At 42.0% G+C, this 21,679-nt stretch overlaps 1 protein-coding gene across 2 annotated transcripts in view; it reads left to right on the forward strand.

Moving 5' to 3' along the window:
• MSRA (methionine sulfoxide reductase A) overlaps window positions 1-21,679 on the forward strand; it is a 431,046-nt gene that overhangs the window by 316,972 nt on the left and 92,395 nt on the right. For both annotated transcript variants that reach the window (XM_035022659.1, XM_035022657.1), the window contains one exon: window positions 9,404-9,510. In XM_035022659.1, coding sequence (XP_034878550.1) covers window positions 9,404-9,510 — 107 coding nt within the window. The remainder of the gene's footprint in view (window positions 1-9,403; window positions 9,511-21,679) is intronic.

Genomic DNA, 21,679 nt, shown 5'->3' on the forward strand with positions numbered 1-21,679 from the left:
CAATGTCCATCATCCAGCCACCCCATCCTTCCCACCCCCAACCACTCCAGTAACCCTGTTTGTTTCCTGAGATTAAGCATTCCTCATGTATCAGTGAGATCATATGATACTTGTTTTTCTCGGATTGACTTATTTCGCTTAGCATAATACCCTCTATTTCCATCCACGTCGTTGCAAATGGCAAGATTTCATTTTTTTTTTTGATTAGCCTCTAGTTTTGATCATGAATTCTAGCTTGTCAATTCATTAACTGCCGTAGTGAACCTCTGGTGTCTTTAGTTAGTTACTACACTTCCCTCTATTAGTCAAACGTATTAACTCACTGGTAGCTTTTTCCTAGGGCTCTTAAGAAAGATTATTTTATTTACATTTGAATTTACATTTTCATTTACAAGATAAAAAGCACTTTGACTGATTGATTTACACTTTAGTATTGATTGCAGGGCCTTGGATCACAAGATATAAACTCATATGTTCTTCATGCAACGAATATTGGTGGATGTATATCCATGTGTCTGATGCCATACCAGGTCCTATGGCTGTAAGGGTCTGCCCTTTGGAAGGCTCACAAATGAGGAAGAGGGACAACCACATAAGAGCGATGCAGTACAATAAAATCTCTAAGAGAGAGACCTGCCCAAAGGAGTCCATGATGGTCAGGAAGGTTTTGTGGAGTAAAGATTCTTGAACTAAGTCTTGAATAGTTCAGTAAAAAGTGTGTGCTTCCTGGGGGAAGGTGTGGAGGTGGAGGGAGCACTGTACATCGGGTGCCTCAGGAGTATTAGTTTGGAAGATTCAGGTTTTCCTCACTGCATTATTGGAATTAAAATTGTTGCTGATGGATTGTAAAGAACCTTGAAAACATCTGAGCAAACTCTAAACCCTGGCTACTCATCTGGTGGTCACCACTACTCATGAACAGTTTAGAAATGCAGAATCTCACTCAGGCTCACCCCAGACCTGCTGAACCAGAATCTGCATTTTAACAACATTCCCAGGTAATTCACATGGATGTTAACATCTGAAAGTACAAAGCTGTTCTTTTTTTTTTTTTTTTTTAAAGATTTTATCTATTTGACAGAGAGACAGCGAGAGAGGGAACACAAGCAGGGGGAGTGGGAGAGGGAGAAGCAGGCTTCCCGCCGAGCAGGGAGCACGATGCGGGGCTGATCGCAGGACCCTGGGATCATGACCTGAGCCAAAGGCAGACGCTTAATGACTGAGCCACCCAGGCGGCCCACAAAGCTGTTCTTTTTGGAAGATTGAACCTTCTGTTGGAGGAATCTAGGGGCACTTGTTAAAACTGAAGTGGAGAGGAGGGAGGAGCAAGATGGTGGAGGAGTAGGAGACCTAAATTTTGTCTGGTCCCAGGAATTCAGCTAGATAGGGATCAAACCATTCTGAACACCTACAAACTCAACAAGAGATTGAAAAAAAGAATAGCAGCAACTCTCTGAACAGAAAAGTGACCACATTCTGGAAGGTAGGACTGCAAAGTGAATCTGAGGCGATATTCGGGAGGATAGACGGCGTGGGGAGGGAGCCTCTGTCAGTCGCTTCTGGCAAGTGATAGAGCCGTGGAGCACAAAATCAGAACTTTTAGAAGTCTGCTCCGCTGAGGGACGTCGCTCCAGTGGCTAAGCGGGGGGTGGAACCCTTGCTGGGACAGTGTGGTCTGAGGACTGTTGGGGTCACAGAAAGACCAGGGGTGCCTGAGTGCGGCAGAGCTCCCAGGTATCGGAGCGGGGAAGCCGGCTGCAGGGATGGAGCCGAGGAGTGGGCTCTCAGCCCAGGGTTGCCATAAACCGTGGTCAGCGGCACAGACGGGCCACTGCTCTTTGAGCAGGGACCCAACAAGCGGCAGATCCGGGGAGACTCCCCTTCCTCCCCTGGGAGGAGAGGCGCGGGAGTACACCACAGGAATCTGCTGGGTTTCGAGACTCCAAACAGGGTCGTGTGCCAGAGATAGAAACACTCAGTCACAGGCCGGGTGAGCACGGAGTGCGGCCAGAGACCACGGAGGCGGGAGTGATTGACTGCTTTTCTCTGGGGGCTCACTGAGGAGTGGGGCCCCAAGTTCTCGGCTCCTCCAGGGTGGAGATTGGGAGGCCACCATTTTCACTCTCATCCTCCAAAGCTGTGCAGAAAGCTTGCAGGGAGCAAAAGCTCCCAAGAGCAAACCTGAGCAGATTACTTAGCCCAGACCGGCAAGGGTGGGGCAATTCTACCTCCGGCAAAGACATTTGGGAACCATGGCAACAGGCCCCTCCCCCAGAATATCAGCAAGAACAGCCAGCCAAGAACAAGTTTACCGATCAATGAGCATGGCAGAACTCCAGTGCTAGGGGAATACAGCACATAGAATTCATGGCTTTTTTTCCCCATGAATCTTTAGTCTTTCAAAGTTAATTTTTTAAATTTTCTTTCTTTTTAAAAAATTTTTCTTCTTTCCTTTTTCAACCAAGATCTTATCAATTCCTTTTTTAAAATCTTTTTTTAATTTTCATTTTTAGAGTCATATTCCATCCCTTCATTGTATTTAACCTTATTTTTGGTATATGTATAAGTTTTTCTTTCTTTAAAATTTTGCGATATGGTTTCTTCTAACAGACCAAAATATACCCTAAATCTAGTGCATGACTTTGTCCTAGTCTCCCGCCTGATCACATTCTTTTTTTTTTGTTTTGTTCTTTTTTCAACCAACTTCTTATCAATTCCTTTTTTAAAGTCCTTTTTAATTTTTATCTTTACAATCATATTCCATCCCTTCATCCTATTTATTTGTATATTTTTGTATATATATGTTTTTCTTTCTTTAAAATTTTGGGAGGCAATTTCTTCTAACAGTTGAAAATACACCCAAAATCTGTGTGGCTTCCCACTGAGCAGGGAGCACGATGGCTCTGTTCTATTCACCAGTCTTATCATATTCTTTTTTTTATCTCTCTCTCTTTCTTTTCCCCCTAGTTTCGGATCTCTTCTGATTTGTTTAGTGTATATTTTTCTGGGGTCGTTGTTACCCTTTTAGCATTTTGTTCTCTCATTCATCTGTTCTCCTCTGGACAAAATGACAAGATGGAAAAACTCACTCAAAAAAAAGAACAAGAGGCAGTACCGACTGCCAGGGACCTAATCAATACAGACATTAGTAAGATGTCAGAACTAGAGTTCAGAATGACGATTATAAAGATACTAGCTGGGTTTGAAAAAAGCATAGAAGATACTAAAGAATCCCTTTCTGGAGAAATAAGAGAACTAAAATCTAACCAAGTCGAAATCAAAAAGGCTATTAATGAATGAGGTGCAATAAAAAATGGAGGCTCTAACTGCTAGGATAAATGAGACAGAAGACAGAATCAGTGATATAGAAGATCAAATGATGGAGAATAAAGAAGATAAGAAAAAGAGATAAACAACTACTGGATCATGAGGGCAGAATTCGAGAGATAAGTGATACCATAAAGTGAAACAACATGAGAATAATTGGGATCCCAGAAGAAGAAGAAAGAGAGAGAGAGGCAGAAGGTATATTGGAGCAAATCATAGCAGAGAACTTCCCTAATTTGGGGAAGGAAACAGGCATCAAAATCCAGGAGGCACAGAGAACCCCCCTCAAAATCAATAAAAATAGGTCAACACCCTGACATCTAATAGTAAAACTCACAAGTCTCAGAGACAAAGAGAAAATCCTGAAAGCAGCTCGGGACAAGAGGTCTGTAACCTACAATGGTAGAAACATTAGATTGGCAGCAGACCTATCCACAGAGACCTGGCAGGCCAGAAAGGACTGGCATGATATATTCAGAGCACTAAATGAGAAAAATATGCAGCCAAGAATACTATATCCAGCTAGACTGTCATTGAAAATAGAAAATAGAAGGAGAGATAAAAAGCTTCCAGGACAAACAAAAACTAAAGGAATTTGCAAACACAAAACCAGCCCTACAAGAAATATTGAAAGGGGTCCTCTAAGCAAAGAGCGAGCCTAAAAGTAACATAGACCAGAAAGGAACAGAGACAATATACAGTAAGTCACAGGCAATACAATGGCACTAAATTCATATCTTTCAGTAGTTACCCTGAATGTAAATGGGCTAGATGCCCCAATCAAAACAAGACCCATTGATATGCTGTCTGCAAGAGACTCATTTTAGACCCAAAGACACCTCCAGATTTAAAGTGAGGGGGTGGAAAACCATTTACCATGGTAATGGACATCAAAAGAAAGTTGGGGTGGCAATCCTTATATCAGACAAATTAGATTTTAAACCAAAGACTATAATAAGAGATGAGGAAAGACACTACATCATACTTAAAGGGTCTAGCCAACAAGAAGATCTAACAGTTTATGCCTGTAACATGGGAGCAGCCAATTATATAAGGCAATTAATAACAAAATCAAAGAAACACATAGTCAACAATACAATAATAGTGGGGGACTTTAACACCCCCCTCACTGAAATGGACAGATCATCTAAGCAAAAGATCAACATGGAAATAAAGGCTTTAAATGACACACTGGACCAGATGGACTTCACAGATATATTCAGAACATTCCATCCCAAAGCAACAGAATACACATTCTTCTCTAGTGTTCATGGAACATTGTCCAGAATAGATCACATCCTGGGTCACAAATCAGGTCTCAACCGGTACCAAAAGAATGGGATCATTCCCTGCATATTTTTGGACCACTATGCTTTGAAACTAGAACTCAATCACAAGAGGAAAGTTGGAAAGAACTCAAATACATGGAGGCTAAAGAGCATCCTACTAAAGAATGAATGGGTCAACCAGGAAATTACAGAAGAATTAAAAAAATTCATGGAAACAAATGAAAATGAAAACACAACTGTTCAAAATCTTTGGGATGCAGCAAAGGCGGCCCTAAGAGGAAAGTATAATACAGCAATACAGGTCTTTCTCAAGAAACAAGAAAGGTCTCAAATACACAACCTAACCCTACACTGAAAGGAGCTGGAGAAAGAACAGCAAATAAAGCCTAAACCCAGCAGGAGAAGAGAAATAATAAAGATCAGACTAGAAATCAATGAAATAGAAACCAAAAGAACAGTAGAACAGATCAACGAAACTAGGAGCTGATTCTTTGAAAGAATTAATAAGATTGATAAACCCCTGGCCAGACTTATCAAAAAGAAAAGAGAAGTGACCCAAATCAACAAAATCATGAATGAAAGAGGAGAGATCACAACCAACACCAAAGAAATACAAACAATTATAAGAACATATTATGAGCAACTATATGCCAGCAAATTAGATAATCTGGAGGAAATGGATGCATTCCTAGAGACGTATAAACTACCAAAACGGAACCAGGAAGAAATAGAAAACCTGAACAAACCCATAACCACTAAGGAAATTGAAGCAGTAATCAAAAATCTCCGAACAAACAAAAGCCCAGGGCCAGATGGCTTCCCAGGGGAATTCTACCAAACATTTCAAGAAGAATTAATACCTATTCTTCTGAAACTGTTCCAAAAAATAGAAATGGAAGGAAAACTTCCAAACTCATTTTATGAGGCCAGCATTACCTTGGATCCCAAAACCGGACAAAGACCCCATCATAAAGGAGAACTACAGACCAATATCCCTGATGAACATGAATGCAAAAATTCTCATCAAAATACTAGCCAATAGGATCCAACAGTACATTAAAAGGATTATTCACCACGACCAAGTGGGATTTATTCCTGGGCTGCAAGGTTGGTTCAACATCTGCAAATCAATCAACATGATACAATACATTAATAAAAGAAAGAACAAGAACCATATGATCCTCTCAGTAGATGCAGAAAAAGCCTTTGACAAAGTACAGCATCCTTTCTTGATTAAAGCTCTTCACAGTGTAGGAATAGAGGGTACATACCTCAATATCATAAAAGCCATCTATGAAAAACACCCAGCGAATATCATACTAAATGGGGAAAAACTGAGAGCTTTTCCCCTAAGGTCAGGAACACGGCAGGGGTGTCCACTATCACCACTGCTATTCAACGTAGTACTAGAAGTCCTAGCCTCAGCAATCAGACAACATAAAGAAATCAAAGGCATCTGAATTGGCAGAGAAGAAGTGAAACTCTCACTTTTTGCAGATGATATGATACTCAGAAAATTATGGAATAGTCATGAAAGAAATTGAGGAAGACACAAAGAATGGAAAAACATTCCATGCTCATGGATTGGAAGAACAAATATTGTGAAAATGTCTATGCTACCTAGAGCAATCTACATATTTAATGCAATCCCTATCAAAATACCATCCACTTTTTTCAAAGAAATGGAACAAATAATCCTAAAATTTGTATGGAACCAGAAAAGACCCTGAATAGCCAGAGGAATGTTGAAAAAGAAAAGCAAAGCTGGTGGCATCACCATTCCGGGCTTCAAGCTCTATTACAAAGCTGTAATCATCAAGATAGTATTGTACTGGCACAAAAACAGACACATAGATCTGTGGAACAGAATAGAGAGCCCAGAAATGGACCCTCAACTCTATGGTCAACTAATCTTCGACAAAGCAGGAAAGAATGTCCAATGGAAAAAAGTCTCTTCAACAAATGGTGTTGGGAAAATTGGACAGCCACATGCAGAAAAATGAAACTGGACCATTTCCTCACACCACACACAAAAATAGACTCAAAATGGATGAAAGACCTAAATGTGAGACAGGAATCCATCAAAATCCTTGAGGAGAACATGGGCAGCAACCTCTTTGACCTCAGCCGCAACAACTTCTTCCTAGAAACATTGCCAAAGGCAAGGGAAGCAAGGGCAAAAATGAACTATTGGGACTTCATCAAGATAAAAAGCTTTTGCACAGCAAAAGAAACAATCAACAAAACCAGAAGACAACCGACAGAATGGGAGAAGATATTTGCAAATGACATATCAGATAAAGGGCTACTATCCAAAATCTATAAAGAACTTATCAAACTCAACACCCAAAGAACAAAAAAATCCAATCAAGAAATGGGCAGAAGACATGAACAGACATTTTTCCAAGAAGACTCCAAATGTCCAACAGACACATGAAAAAGTGCTCAACATTGCTCGGTATCAGGGAAATCCAAATCAAAACCTCAATGAGATACCACCTCACACCAGTCAGAATGGCTAAAATTAACAAGTCAGGAAACGACAGATGTTGGCGAGGATGCGGAGAAAGGGGAACCCTCCTACACTGTTGGTGGGAATGCAAGCTGGTGCAGCCACTCTGGAAAACAGTATGGAGGTTCCTCAAAAACAGAGCTACCCTATGACCCAGCAATTGCACTACTGGGTATTTACCCCAAAGATACAAATGTAGTGATCCGAAAAGGCACATGCACCCCAATGTTTATAGCAGCAATGTCCATAATAGCCAAACTATGGGAAAAGCCTAGATATCCATCAACAGATGAATGGATAAAGAAGATGTGGTATATATATATAATGGAATATTATGCAGCCATCAAAAAAAAAAAAGAAATCTTGCCATTTGCAATGTCGTGGATGGAACTAGAGGGTATTATCCTAAGTGAAATAAGTCAATCTGAGAGATAGAAAGAAAGACAAGCATCATATGATCTCACTGATATGAGGACTTTGAGAAACAAGACAGGGGATCATAGGGGAAGGGAGGGAAAGATGAAACCAGAGAGGGAGACAAACCAAAAGAGACTCTTTTTTTTTTTTTTAAGATTTATTTATTTATTTGAGAGAGTGAGAGAGAGAGAGAGAGAGAGAGCACACGGGAGGGAGGGAGAGGGAGAGAGAGGGAGAAGCAGCCTCCCTGCTGAGCAGGGAGCCCGATGCGGGACTTGATCCCGGGACTCCGGGATCATGACCTGAGCCGAAGGCAGTCGCTCAGCCAACTGAGCCACCCAGGCGCCCCACCAAAAGAGACTCTTTATCTCAGGAAACAAACTGAGGGTTGCTCAAGTGGAGAGGGGTGCGAGGGATGGGGTGGCTGGGTGATGGGCATTGGGGAGGGTATGTACTATGGTGAGTGCTGTGAATTGTGTAAGACTGTTGAATTATAGACCTGTACCCCTGAAACAAATAATACATTATATGTTAATAAAAAAACAAAACTGAAGTGGATTCTTGAATGATGCAGTAAATGCATGTGAGGTTCATTTGACCACAGCATGGAGATCTATAGGGGATCTATATTTAGCCTGTGGCTATTTAACTTTGGGGACTATCAGTTAGAAATTGATTGGGATCTATATGTTAGCAGCTGTGACACGGGGGAAAATGGGCTGGGCTAACTTTAAGGCTCAGGTTTTCCCTTAATTTTGTGGATGACCTTAGGCAAGCTCTTCAAACTCACTGAATACCAGTTATTTAGTCATTTATAGGTACCTCCTATGTGCCAAGCAGTATGCCAGGTGCTTACATATATGTAATCCCATCTCCTTATTTGCCAAGTGAGGGACCATAGTAACTGCCATTCACCTTATCTCACTAAGATCCCAAGAAATAATGTACAACACAGTGCTTTGCAAGTGAAAAATGGTATAGGTTATGATTTAAATATCTGCATAGAAAAATACATATTTGTAGAGCATCTACTATGATCTAAGACCTATGATAAATTTACCTAAGTTCAAACATCTGTTGTAATTAAAATAAGCAAAGTGAAACATGTATTTTGTGCTTGTTTAAGGAGAGTGGTGTCAAGATGAAATTAGAACAAGCACTTAGTAATATATGTACCCCTGTGTTTATTGCAGCATTATTCATAACAGCCAAGATATGGAAGCAATGTTAAATGTGCATTGATGGATGAATGGATAAAGGAACTGTGGTATACATTTACAGAATATTACTCAGCTATAAAAAAGAATGAAATCTTGCCATTTGTGACAACATGGATAGACCTAGAGGATATTATGCTAAGTGAAATAAGTAAAATAGAGAAAAACAAATTCGCATGTTTGTGGAATATAAAAAAACAAAACAAATGAACAAACAAACAAATTGTAGAAACAGACCCATAAATACAGAGAACAAACTGATGGTTGCCAGAGGGGAGGGGTTGTGGGGGATGGGTGAAAAGGGGAGAAGAAGAGTTGGAGGTACAAACTCCCAGTTATGGGATGAATAAGTCACAGGAATAAAAGGTACAGCATAGGGAATATAGTCAAAGGTGTTGTAATAGCGTATGTTGGCAGATGGTAGGTATACTTGTGGTGAGTATAGCATAAGGTAAGACTTGTCAAATCACTAAGTTGTACACCTGAAACTAATGTAACATTGTGTGGCAACCATACTTCAATTGGAAACAAAACAAAACAAAACCAAACAACTTAGCAGCACATGAATCATAGAGAACTTGTGACACTGGCCTTGTTACCTGGTCCACTCCAGTGATCCTTTCTGCTTTCCACATTCCCAGGCATGCGCCAAGGCAATGACCACGGCACTCAGTACCGCTCAGCCATCTATCCAGCCTCTACTGAGCACATGGAGTTGGCCCTGAGGTCGAAAGAAGACTACCAGAAGGTAGGTTCCCCTCTTGCTCCTGGATTCCCACTGTTGGCCCCTACCAGATCAGACCCCACCTGTAGAGGGAGAATCTGGTTGTTTTCACCTGGCACTGTGTTCCATTTACACAGTTTTTGGAAATATCTGTCAGCTTCTGCTCCATAAATATGCTAAATGAGATTTTAGGAGTAGGCCCTTGTGCATTTCTTATTAAAATCAACTCATCCAGGTGAATATGTATCTTGACATATCATCTTCTTTTCTATTTCTCTCTGCCTCTCTCTCTCTCGCTAAATCTCATTTTTTCTTTCTTTGCCTTATAATAGTTTGTTCAGGCTGCCATAACAAAGTACCACAGACTCGTGGCTTAAACAACAGAAATTCATTGTCTCATGGTTCTGGAGGCTGGAAGTCCAAAATCAAGGTGCTGGCTCTGCTTGGCTCATGGTTCCTTTTGAGGCTTGCCACAGAAGGTTCTGCCCCAGGCCCCTCTCCTTGGCTTATAGATAGCTGTCTTCTCCTTGTATCTTTTTTACATTGTCTTTCCTCTATCATGTCTGTTTCTGTGTCCAAAATTTCCCCTTGTTATGACAACTCCAGTCATAGTAGATTATGGTCCAACTGAATGACCACATTTTAACTTGATTACCTCTGTAAAGACGCTATCACCAAATAAGCTCACATTCTGAGATACTGGGGGGTTGGGATTCCAACCTGTATATTTTTGGGCACACAGTTCAACCCAGAATACTCTGTCTCTTGCTAGTAACAGTAGATTGAAGTATAATGAAAATACTACTTAGAAATGTAGATAGAATAGCATGAAATAATTATTTTTACTATTAACTTGTATTCTATTTAAAAATCTCCAAAAGAGCTTTGGTTCTTTTAAAAATAACTTGCATTGCTTTAATTTTTAGAACTTTGTGATAATGTTTAAATTTTAATTATTGTTATATTTCCTGACTTAAATTTATGCTTAACAATATATCCAGTAGCTATTATAATGCTGATCTATTTTAGATTTATGTAAAAAGTCTGATATATAATAGTCCCCAGCAATCTGTGGGTTCTCCACATATCCTCCATGTGACAGAGATGGCAGTGAGGAGGAGGCAGAGACAAGAGTGTTATGTACTGATTACAAAGTAGCAGAACATGAAGTTCATGGTCAGTTTGACTCTGAAAAGCAGAGAGCTAAAGGAAATGCTGATAGAGCCCCATTTATTCTCAGTACACCCCCTCCCTCCAGGGCTGTGATGTCTACTTGGGTGATAATAGTAAGCAGCCTCTGGGTTGGCTCTTAGTGGGTCTCTGCCCTTGTGTAAACCCCTGTCCTTGAGTATGGGCTGCATTTAATGACTCACTCCCAATGAATGACAGAAGTGGTGGGATGTTACTTCTGAGATGAGTTTATTAAAAGATTGTGGCTTCCCTATTGGGGGCCCTCTCTTCTTGTCTCTTGGATCACTTGCCCTGGAGGAAGCCAGCTGCCATGTTGTGAGGCAGCCCTGTGTAAAGGTTCATATGGCAAGGGATGAAGGCCTCCAAGAAGCACATGAGCAAGCTTGGAAGCCCCTCAGCCCCAGTCAAGCTTTCAGATGAGTTTGCAACCCCAGCTGACAGTTTGACTACAACTTCATGAAAGGCCTCTAGCCAGAGACACTGAGCTAAGTGGTACTACAGAAACCACAACATAATAAGTGTTTGTTGTTAAAGCTGCAAAGTTTTAGAGTAATTGGAGTATATTTATATTGCCATTCTCAAAAGCTTTTCACTATAAATGTTCCTTTCTTATGTCTCTGTTCATCATGACTTTTCTGATAATGATGGGCTCACCTGGGCATATGTGGTGGTGGTTAAGCATGTAGCCTTCAGCACCAAATTGTCTCAATTCATATGTCAGCTGTATAACTTTTTATCAACTACCTGACACTTAGAAAACTCTATGTCTTATTTAACTCATGTAAACCTATGAGAGAGACCTCATTATTACAGACCCCTGTATTTCAGATGCCCAGAGTAATAAGGTTAAGTTAGTAGAGTAACTGGGATTACAGAAAAAAGACCAGATTCAGGGAGATGAGTTGGACAGCTGATGCAGGACTCAGGGCAAGAAATGATGGGAGCCTTTTCTAGGGTGCTGCCAGTCTGCATGGAATGAAGGGATATTTAGGAAGTAAAAATAATAGAACTTGGAACTTGATTGGAAGTAGAGAAAAAAGGAGAGGGAGGAGTCCAGGGTGATTTGTAGGTTTCTGGCTTGCGATGTTTTGCATGAAGGTATGAAGGAACTGAGGCAGATTTGTGGTGAAGGTAAGTCTGCTCTGGAAATGAGTTTAAGGGACCTATGACCTGGGCATCTAGATAATTGTTAGGAAGAGACGTGGGCTGTTTCTTCCTTGCAGGCAGGGTTGTTGTGACTGTTGACCCAGTTAATGCTTGTAAGTCACAGGGCCTAGCACATAGTTAATGCTCCACAAATGGTAGCCCCGTATTATTGGGAGTTCTTTTTGGTAAATAAAGCCCTAGTTGCTGATACAGTCACTTGGGATAAATGATGAGATGAGAAAAGGGGGGCACCTGGGTGGCTCAGTCATTGAGCGTCTGCCTCCTGGGATCGAGCCCTGCATCAGGCTCTCTGCTCAGCGGGAAGCCTGCTTCTCCCTCTCCTACTCCCCCTACTTGTGTTCCCTCTCTCGCTGTCTCTCTCTCTGTCAAATAAATAAAATCTTAAAAAAAAAAAAAAGAGATGAGAAAAGCTCAGGACTTGTGAAACACCAACATTTGAGAGGTGGGTAGGGAAATGCCTACACCAGGCAAGATGATGTGTTAGACTCAACAGAGCATCAGCCCTAAGCAAGAACTTAAAAATTACTTCTCTTTGGTTTAATCTTACTATATTTAATTATAAAGGCAATGTGAGTAATTAATAATACTGAAAATGACATGTGATTAATGCTATATGTAAATTACCTAGTGTTATGATCCAGTCTCTTAAGGTACCAACAGTTATGCTAAGAGATTGGAGAGGGATATTAATGTCTCTCTAGAATATCGCCAAATGAGATGATGATATTCTGGTGTTCACAATGAGGATTTTAAGTTCTAAAGGTCAGTGCCTTCCATCTGATGATGAAGAAGCTAACTTATACCTAATTTTTTGGCTTCTATCCCAGTATAGTTTCTTACTCTTAGCTTTGAGTGGAACCCGTGTTGATTTTAGATAACTGATGTACATAGGAATTAAAATTAAGATATTAAATATAATTAACTGTTTTAATAATTTCTCCATTATTTTTGTAGCCTTGGGGAACATTAATCTTATACTCTAGATAGTTTTTCTACCCAAATACTTTTTGGGTGTTTTGTACCTAAGTATGTGGGAATTAAACACATACATATGTATACATATTTTTGTTTGGTTTTTAAGAGTAGAATCTTTTCTTCCATAAAGATTGGGGTCTCCTGTGCCCCAGCATCCAAATATCCATTGCTGTTAATGTAACCACATATAAGTGCTTTATTACCAACTCAGAGAACAAATACTCTCGTGTTTTTTTTTTTTATTTTACCACATAAATAAAAGCCAGCCTCCATTCCCCTGATAGGTGGGTGGTAAGTCTGGTGTTGGTCTCCTGACTAACTGACTAAAACCCAGAGTCCTGACTCCAGAGCAGCACCTCCAATACAACTTTCTGCCATGATGGCAGTGGTCTCTTCTGCCCTTTTCAATATAGTAGCCACTGGCCACCCTCTTGCCGTTGAACATTGAAATGTGGCTAATGCAACCGAGTGGCTGACTGTTTTGTTTTGTTTTATTTTAATTAATTTAATTGTCTATTTAAATATCCACATATGGCTAGTGGTTACCTGATTAGACAGCAGAGCAGTCCATAGGGGGTGTGTTGCAGGGGGCACGGGGCATGTTAGTCTGGCTTCCTGGCTGGGACACTCAAGATTCCAAGCCTTCTGCTCTTGTGTTGGCTTATTGCAAGAGCATAGGGCTGCCACAGAGCACAGTCCTCGTGGCCATCAGAGGTGCTACACCAGGAGCTGCTCCCCTGCTTTCTTTTCTGGAGATACGCAGCTTGAAGGTCAAGTAGTTTTCCTTTCAGTCACCACTGGAAAGAGCTGAATGCTGAAAGCCATAGCCTAGGGACCCTTGGCTGAGCTCAGTCAATTGCAGAGGGGTCTTCCATTCCTGATACAGCCTTTGCCCAGGATTTATCCTTCTGTCCCACCTTGAGCACCGGGGACTACTGTCTCCTTTCCCCCTTTTCAGACCTATACAATGAGAGGGCAAGGACATTTGCCTTTTTGGGAACCAAAGAACAAAGTGCCACCTTTATCCACCTTCCCTGGCGAGCAGTAGGGCTAACTGTGCCCCTGCACGGGGGTTACCACTATCATTTTTATCTTAGTCCTGGTCCCATGGAAAGCACAAGCAAAGGCTTGTGTGTGAGGGCTTAACTTGGGAGTGTGGTGCCCTGGAGGTGCCATGGAGGGCAGGGGCATAGAAAAGAAAGGAGGGAGAATTAAATATATGTCGGTCTGTGCTATCAGTGAGGGGTTGTTTGGTCCTTCTGAAATGACCAATCATTCTGGGAGAAGAAGGGAAGCACGTGTCTAATGAATACCATTCCCCGTGGGTTCACTCTGCGCTTCTGGGTGGCACCTGTGTGGATGTAGGAGATGTCCCTGCAGCAGGAGGCAGGAGGCACGTGGCATGGGTGTGAAGTGAATCACTGTAGGGTTGCACCTGCATAAAGCTAACCAGAGTCCATACAGAGCTGAGCAGTGCAGCGGGGGCTGGAAGAGAGAAAGGTGAGGCTGAGAGGATTTAAGCTGGTGCTCGAGAGGTGGCTGATGGAACCATCTACAAAGGGTCCTTGACCCGCCCCTGCCCCAGACCATCCAGGCAACTGACTGACTACAGTGCCTCAAGGATGATCTACCATGATGTAGTGACTTTCTGGCACCTCTCCTAGAGCAGAGAAAGAAAAAGACAAGTTTATTTTTCAGCAGGCATCCTGCTGTAACCAGATAGTTATATAATATACCATTACATGTGTAGTTTATATATTTACATATAGTATATATGTAGCTGTATAATAATGATGATGATGATAGAACAGCAACACCAGAACCACCTGAGTGCTTACAATATGCTAATTACTATTTTAAGCACCTTATATAAATGAAATCATTTATTTATCTGACTATATTTATCTATATACATGCATAGATATAATGGATATGTTTAGATAGAGGTATGTATGTATCTCTTTGTATCTTTATGTAAAATTGAATGCATTCATGTGTTTCTTATTTCGAAAGGTGTATACATTTCTAACCATCCATTCAAGTGGTATAATTGACAATATACACACCAAAATTCAATAATTTGCTGTGCCTATGAGAGGTGATATAATTAGCTTTTACACCATAAACAAGTTGATCTGTGCTTTTGCATTTACCTTAAAAAAAAAAAAAAAAAAAACCTTAATAATGTTTCTAATAGATGCCTGATTCACCCTTTCCCTTACTCCTCCCCTTGGGTTAATCAGATTAACTTAGATTCTGCTTTTCCAGTATGTCTCCACTGTGCCTACTTCTCTGTCATTTTCATGTTCACTGTCATAGTCCAGGCTACCATTATCAGTTCCTAGACTGCTGGGCTGCACACCTCTCCACTGCCCTCCTCCCACACAGGACAGCCAGAACAACATCCTAAATCTAATTCCAGTCATGTCCTTGTCCTGCATCAAAGTCATTCATGGCTTCCCACTACATTTAGAAAGAAATCCCAACTCCTTAGCATGGCCTACAAGGTTCCAAACAATCATTTTGCCATCTTCCCATAAGACGTCTTCTAGTCACGGGGCCTAATTATTATGGTATAATAAGAATTAACATATAATTCTTGCTCAGAGCTCCAAACCTTCAAATAAAGTTCAAGAACTTCTGGAGGTCTAGGGACTCAGAGTAAGAACCAGTCACTCACAGAAAATTGTACAGCTGTGCAGTGAACATCCTAACAAATGGTTTTATATTTCTTTGTATTTCAAAGTTAATTCTTACGCAGGCTCACCGTTGCCACAGAGAGACTGATCTTGGAGGTTTGAGGAATTGCTGCTTTGTCTAGTATGTGTTCTATACAAGGAGGAAATAATTATTGAGTTAACCATAGTGTTCTTGACCCTAAAGCCTATCTTGCAAACTCTCCTGACAGAGGAAATTGCTAAGTGTCACAAGCATAAAACACCATTTTGGTAAGATTAAGTTAGTGGTTGGTACATGAAACTGTCTTCCTTTTTCTCATTTGCCATATCTCTGACTTTTTTTCCCTCTCTTAGTTACAAATGGCTACTGCAGCTAAAGACCACAAACTTAGTGGCTCAAAACAATAGAAATTCATCTTCTCATAGTTCTGGAGGCCAGAAGTGCAAAATCAGTTTCCTTGGGCCAAAATCAAGGATTCAGCTGGGCTGTGTTCCCTCCAGAAGCTCTAGGGGAGAATCCCTTTCTTGACTGTACTCCTCTAGGGGCTGTCGACATTCCTTGGCATGTGGCCACATCACTCCATTTTCTGCCTCAATGGTCACATTGCCTCCTCCTCTTCTGTGTGTCTAATCTCCCTCTGCCTCTCTCTTATAAGGACACATGTGATTGCATTTAGGGCCCACCTGATAATCCAACATAATCTTCCTGTCTCAAGATCCTTAATTTAATCATATCTGTGAAGTCTTTGCCATATAAAATAACCTTCACATGTTCCAGCGATCAGGACATCGAAATTCCGGGGGCACTAGTATTCAGCCTTCCAGTCTCCAGACCTGGTTTCCAGACTAACACTGTCATGTGTCCGGCCTCAAATGGGGGACTGAAACTGGGAGCCCTTCTCTTCTGGGCTGCTCAGAAGAGGCACGCCATGCTCATCGAGTGAGTACCCATGTGAGTTCTTCTGGATCCCAGGGCTAAACACAGAACACACTTAATTCCCCAGAGAGATGAAACTTGATCTCCTCTTCCTTGAGATCCTTGTCTACTTTTGAAGGGAGGTAGAAATTTGCATAAGCTTTTCCCCTTTCAAACATATATACCCTCAAAAAAGACCCAACTTCACCCTATACTATTTACCAGAATAAAGTAGCATACCAAAAATAACAACAGAAAAAAAAAATCCTAGCAGCTAGATTTTGGGGATGCTTGGAGGAGAAAATTATGTGTGTGTGTATCAAAGTAACATTTGAATGGTTGGCAAGAATATTCTAGTACTCTCTTAGCCACTTACCACTTATGAGTCCTTGACTTCTCTGGTCTTCATTTTAAATTATCTAACAAAATTTCCTCAAAGGTTTATTGTAAGAATTAAATGAGACTTTACATAGATGTAAAATGCCCCTTGTTCTAGACTGAATATTTATATAAATACATTCATACATACATTCTAGCAAACATACATACTACTAGCATGTAGTAGTCAGCTAATATATATATATATAAATGTATTTAAATATTTTATTTATTTATTTGAGAGAGAGAGAGCTTGCACAAGTGCGGGGAGGGCAGAGGGAGAGAGAGAATCTCAAGCAGCCTCCATTATGAGCACAGAGCCCAACGTTCCAATGATATGGAACTTGATCTTGCAACTCTGAGATCATGACCTAAGCCGAAATAAAGAGTGGGATGCTTAACCAACTGAACCACCCAGGAGCCCCAGCCAATATATATTCATTGAAGTTGAGTCCTTTCAGTTTTCCAATCCAGAAAACAGTTTTAATTATACTAACTCAACTGAGAGAAATTAAACATACTCAGTAAATATCCAGTTATGTTATAATCATCATCCCATAACTGGATCTGACAATTCCCTACCAGGAGGCACAGATCTTTGTAAGCATCTATGGGCTGAAAATTTGAAAATGTCCTTCCTTCCTTCCTTTGATTCCCATCTTCCTGAGGAAATTAATACATTAATTACCTTATCAAATATTAATTCTGTACTGATTAGTTGCCAGACTCACATTACAATTGTTTCAAGCACAGCTATCTGAAGAAGGATCTCATGAAGTTTGTTGTCATCAACTATGCTATATACAGTCATAAAAGCCCACATGTCATAAATGCTCTTTCTTGGAGAACATTCCATAGCAACTGTCCTGACATTAAACTCTTTGAGGGCTCCTGGTCATCCTTGTTTCCCCTGAGGCCTGGTACTGTGCTTGGCACCTAGCAGATTATCAGCAAATATTTGTTGTCTTGGACAGAAAATATGGAGCAGGATAAAGAAGCCCAGTGTTACCCCCTTGTTATGGGCTGAATCTTTTATTCCCCAGAATTTATATTGTTGAAGCGCTAACCTCCCAGGGTGATAGAGTTTGGAGATGGGGCTCTGAGAGGTTATTAGGGTTAGATGAGGTCATGAGGGTGGAGCCCCCATGATGGGATTAGTGTCCTTTTAAGAGGAGACACCAGAGAGCTCTCTCTCCACACGCACACAAAGAAGAGGTCATGTGATCACACAGTGAATGATAGTTGTCTCTAAGTCATGAGAATATTCCTCACAATAAAACCCACTTGCTGGCACCTTGTCTGGGACTTCCCAGCCCTAGAACTGTGAGAAATAAAGGTCAACGCTGACAAAGTCACCAGGGAGGGGTGGGAAGAATCACCCTGGCCGTGGCCCTCCTCTACCTTTACTGACCATGACCTTGGACAAGTCTTTACAGTTCTAGTTCCTTGTTTATAAAATGGGGAAAATAAGAACAAAACTCTTTATAAATCTAAGTTTTCAGTGCTTTGTGCCATATTACACAGGTGACCCTCATCCTTACACAGGGAGGTATTTCAGGATCTGTTCTCCTACCTGCCTTAGGAAGGAACTGAGCTCAGAGGGCTTCGTTCACATCCCCAAGGTGACCTCATATTACGTTTAGAGTTAGAGACATTTGACTCTGAATTCCGTATGCTTTGCTCACATGTTGTGTGGGGGGATTCGATAATCTGTCAAGCATTTTACAAATATCAGGGTTTCATGGGGTGACTCTGGAGACAAAGCTGTTTGCAGTGACTCCATCTTGCTTTTCCAAAGGCCCTCAAATTCCCAGCCATTGTGAAAATACAGGACCAGGGAATCTTCCTTTCTGTCATGCTTGAGAAAAATGTCAGGGTTATTTCCATGTCTTTGTTTATCGAGAAAGGGGGTAGGTTATCCTTGGGTAAAAATATCCCGACTCAGTCTATTGTATGCTCTGTGCTGTGATGTTAAAACCAGCAACCACACTACAAGATTCTGCTGTCACAAACACCAGAAACCATTCATCTGCGTCAAAGGACCCTGAATAGATGTGGGGAAATGTCAGTTGGTATTTTATGGTTTGGGGATTAGCCAGTTGTTGTTGCTCTTCTTTTTTAAATTTGTGCTGTTGTTTCAAGTGTGGAGTTACAGGTTTTAAATGTCCACGGAAAGACCCTGAATAATTCATTCACTTACCTTAGTCAAAGAGTAAAATTCCCCTTTGTGTGCCCAGCAGTAAAGATGAAATTCATCTTAGACCCTCTTGTAGCTTTGTAGTTATCATTACAGGTATTATTATGAACTCTTAATAAGAACTCATGAAATAAATGTTTTAAAGATGCCCATTTCTGGGAGTCAGGCATCTATATTTCCATGTATGCAGCCATATAGACAGCTAAATCTTTAGCCTTAATGGTTTAGTTGCATCTGGGTATTTATTTTCATTTCCACTTACCACTGTGTGTTAGACTCCCTGTGTATGAGTACAGATTGCCCTTTCCTGCACTGTATTTAGAAATATCTGCATTACCCCTGGGCATTTGTTCATTAATAGGGGGTGGAGAGAGGAAAAGCTTGTAATAATGGGCTTTACATATTATTAAACTGTGTGCATCCACATTTGGATCCAAAGGAAGAAAATCTGGTTTGTGTTACTGCCCTCTGGTGGTTCTGATCCATCATTGCAGTGGCGGGGAAGTGCTGCCCTGGGGTGGAGTGGGGCCTGAGAGGCAGCTTCCAGGAGCAATGCGCATTGCTGGGCTGGCCGCCTTTTACTCACCTCCCTGCTTTTCATTCAAGTGCACCGCAAGAACCCTAGGATGCCACTTAGTGGCCTGAATAATGAGAGAAGAAAGCATGCTTGTGAGGCCCAAGAGGACATCTTCATGTCAGTGGAGGTATACGTGCAAAATAACCCGGACTGTCATAGGGTGATCGTTGAACGAATTCAGATTCTCCACGGGCCACGCTCCTACTCATCTTTCAAGGCCAGTGTGGGAAGAGGCAGTGGCTCTCCCCCAGTGTGACATCTGTACCCCTTGTGTTACACGGGATGACTTCGGGGTATATCCGGATGAACCTTTTAAATTTTAATAGTTACCTGTTTACTTTAGTATGTAGTAGGAAAAATGCAGTGAAGGTTTGAAGCCCACGACTTCAGAGACGCTACTGCAAAGACCAGGAAACGGCGCCTCCATACACAGCTGCGTTCTTTGCAGCAATGGGCCACTGCTGCTCATCGGCTGATGGAGCAGAACCCCGGGAGGTGGGCAGATGACATGGATCACCAGTGGTTCTGCTACTTGCTTGTGGTATGACCTTTGACTGTTAACCTCCCTAAGCCTGGGATTTCCTGATTTGTTGGGATGACAGTGGCGACTTCTTAGGGTGATGTGGGCATCCTATGATATGGTGCATATATGTCAAGAGTCTGTCACAGACTAGGCGGTCTCATTTCCCCATGCCCCAGGACACTGCTCAGAGCCTGCCTTCCTCCAGGTTCACATCGTGCTTCACTCGCCGCACTTCCTGCGTCTTCCCCACGTTAAGAGTTTCCACATTTCTTTTCACTCTTGATTATAAGTGGGAGCTTCCTTTGCCTTGCCTCCTTTGCAGCCCTCCATGTGGCCCTTTGCAGAAAGCAGGCACCCCGTGAATGTTTGTTGGGGGCCTTAAGCACACGTGCCCAAGCATTCTAAGCCACATTTCCCCATCCTCTGACGCATTCGGTGCATTTCATCTATCAGATTAAGACGGTCCTCTACTTTGTCCCTTATGTCTCTCTGATTCATGTTGTTTGATAACAGCAACAAGATTAGGTTCCTGCCCATTGGCTGCAGGAAAAAAGGCCTGCGGTGTCTTCTACTTGTGGGCCACTAATATCACCTCCTATCTTACCAACGAATATATATGTTCATTCTGTGCCCCCACGTGCCCATGCTCTACTGGTCAATTTCAGTGGCAGAGAATGGGAAGGCAGTGGAAACATTTTAAATACGGTATTTTATCTAGGATAGGATCTATTTTAGAGACAACAAAAGAGCCTTTGTTGCTCAAGCAGGTAGATCGGTAAGCCTTGCCCTGGTTTAGTCTATATAATGGCCTTAGGAGCGGTAAGATCAGAGAAACTACCTGTGGGGGTGAGGATCTAGGAGCCCTTACATTTTAGCGGTACCAAGAGTGAAACGGGGTTTGCAGTGGGCCTACAGGGGCGGTGTGTTTGCCTTTAAAATTCCTGTGGATTTTGTCTCAGCTCCATGTGGTTCTAAGTTTCCCCGATTCACCTCCATAGAGCTTCCCAGCCTGTTCCTAAATGGCTGCAGAATGGCTGCTTGCATTTCTGCAGCGAAGGCGATGTTCATTTAAGGCTTCCAGAAATCAGAGCTTTCATGTTTGCCATGAAAGCCAGAGAGCCGCAAGCACCTCAGTAGCGGAGATAAAAGGACATTCGTGTTTGTGCATGTGTGTTTAGAACTTAAAGGACAGGGAAGAGAAAGGAAATAGATGTTACAGCTTTGCACTTACTTCAAAATCTGCCTCACTCCCTCTGGTGGGACCATTTAACTCCAAATGCCTCCCCCATCCCCCTCCACCCCCATCACATGCTCCCCACCCCCACCACATTCATCTTGGCTCATGTGACATCTGTTCTGGGCACTGCGCAGCAGTCTTCCCGTTGCCATGGCAGCCGGTGGAGAGAGCCCGCCCATTGGCTGCTAGCTGAGAGGAGGAAAAAAGGCCTGCAGTGTCAGGGGTCGTGTGCCTAGTGCTTGCCTGCCACTGTTTTCAGTCAGCTGCTGGCTGGGTCACATTAACGGCGCCTGCTGCCGCGGCCAGGGGCCCGCAGGGACCGCCTGCCACAGCTGTGACACCGCCCGGCAGAAT

This window comes from Mirounga leonina, unplaced genomic scaffold (assembly GCF_011800145.1).
Source record: "Mirounga leonina isolate KUSES-001 unplaced genomic scaffold, KU_Mleo_1.0 Mir_176, whole genome shotgun sequence".
In the NCBI taxonomy this organism is placed as follows: domain Eukaryota; kingdom Metazoa; phylum Chordata; class Mammalia; order Carnivora; family Phocidae; genus Mirounga; species Mirounga leonina.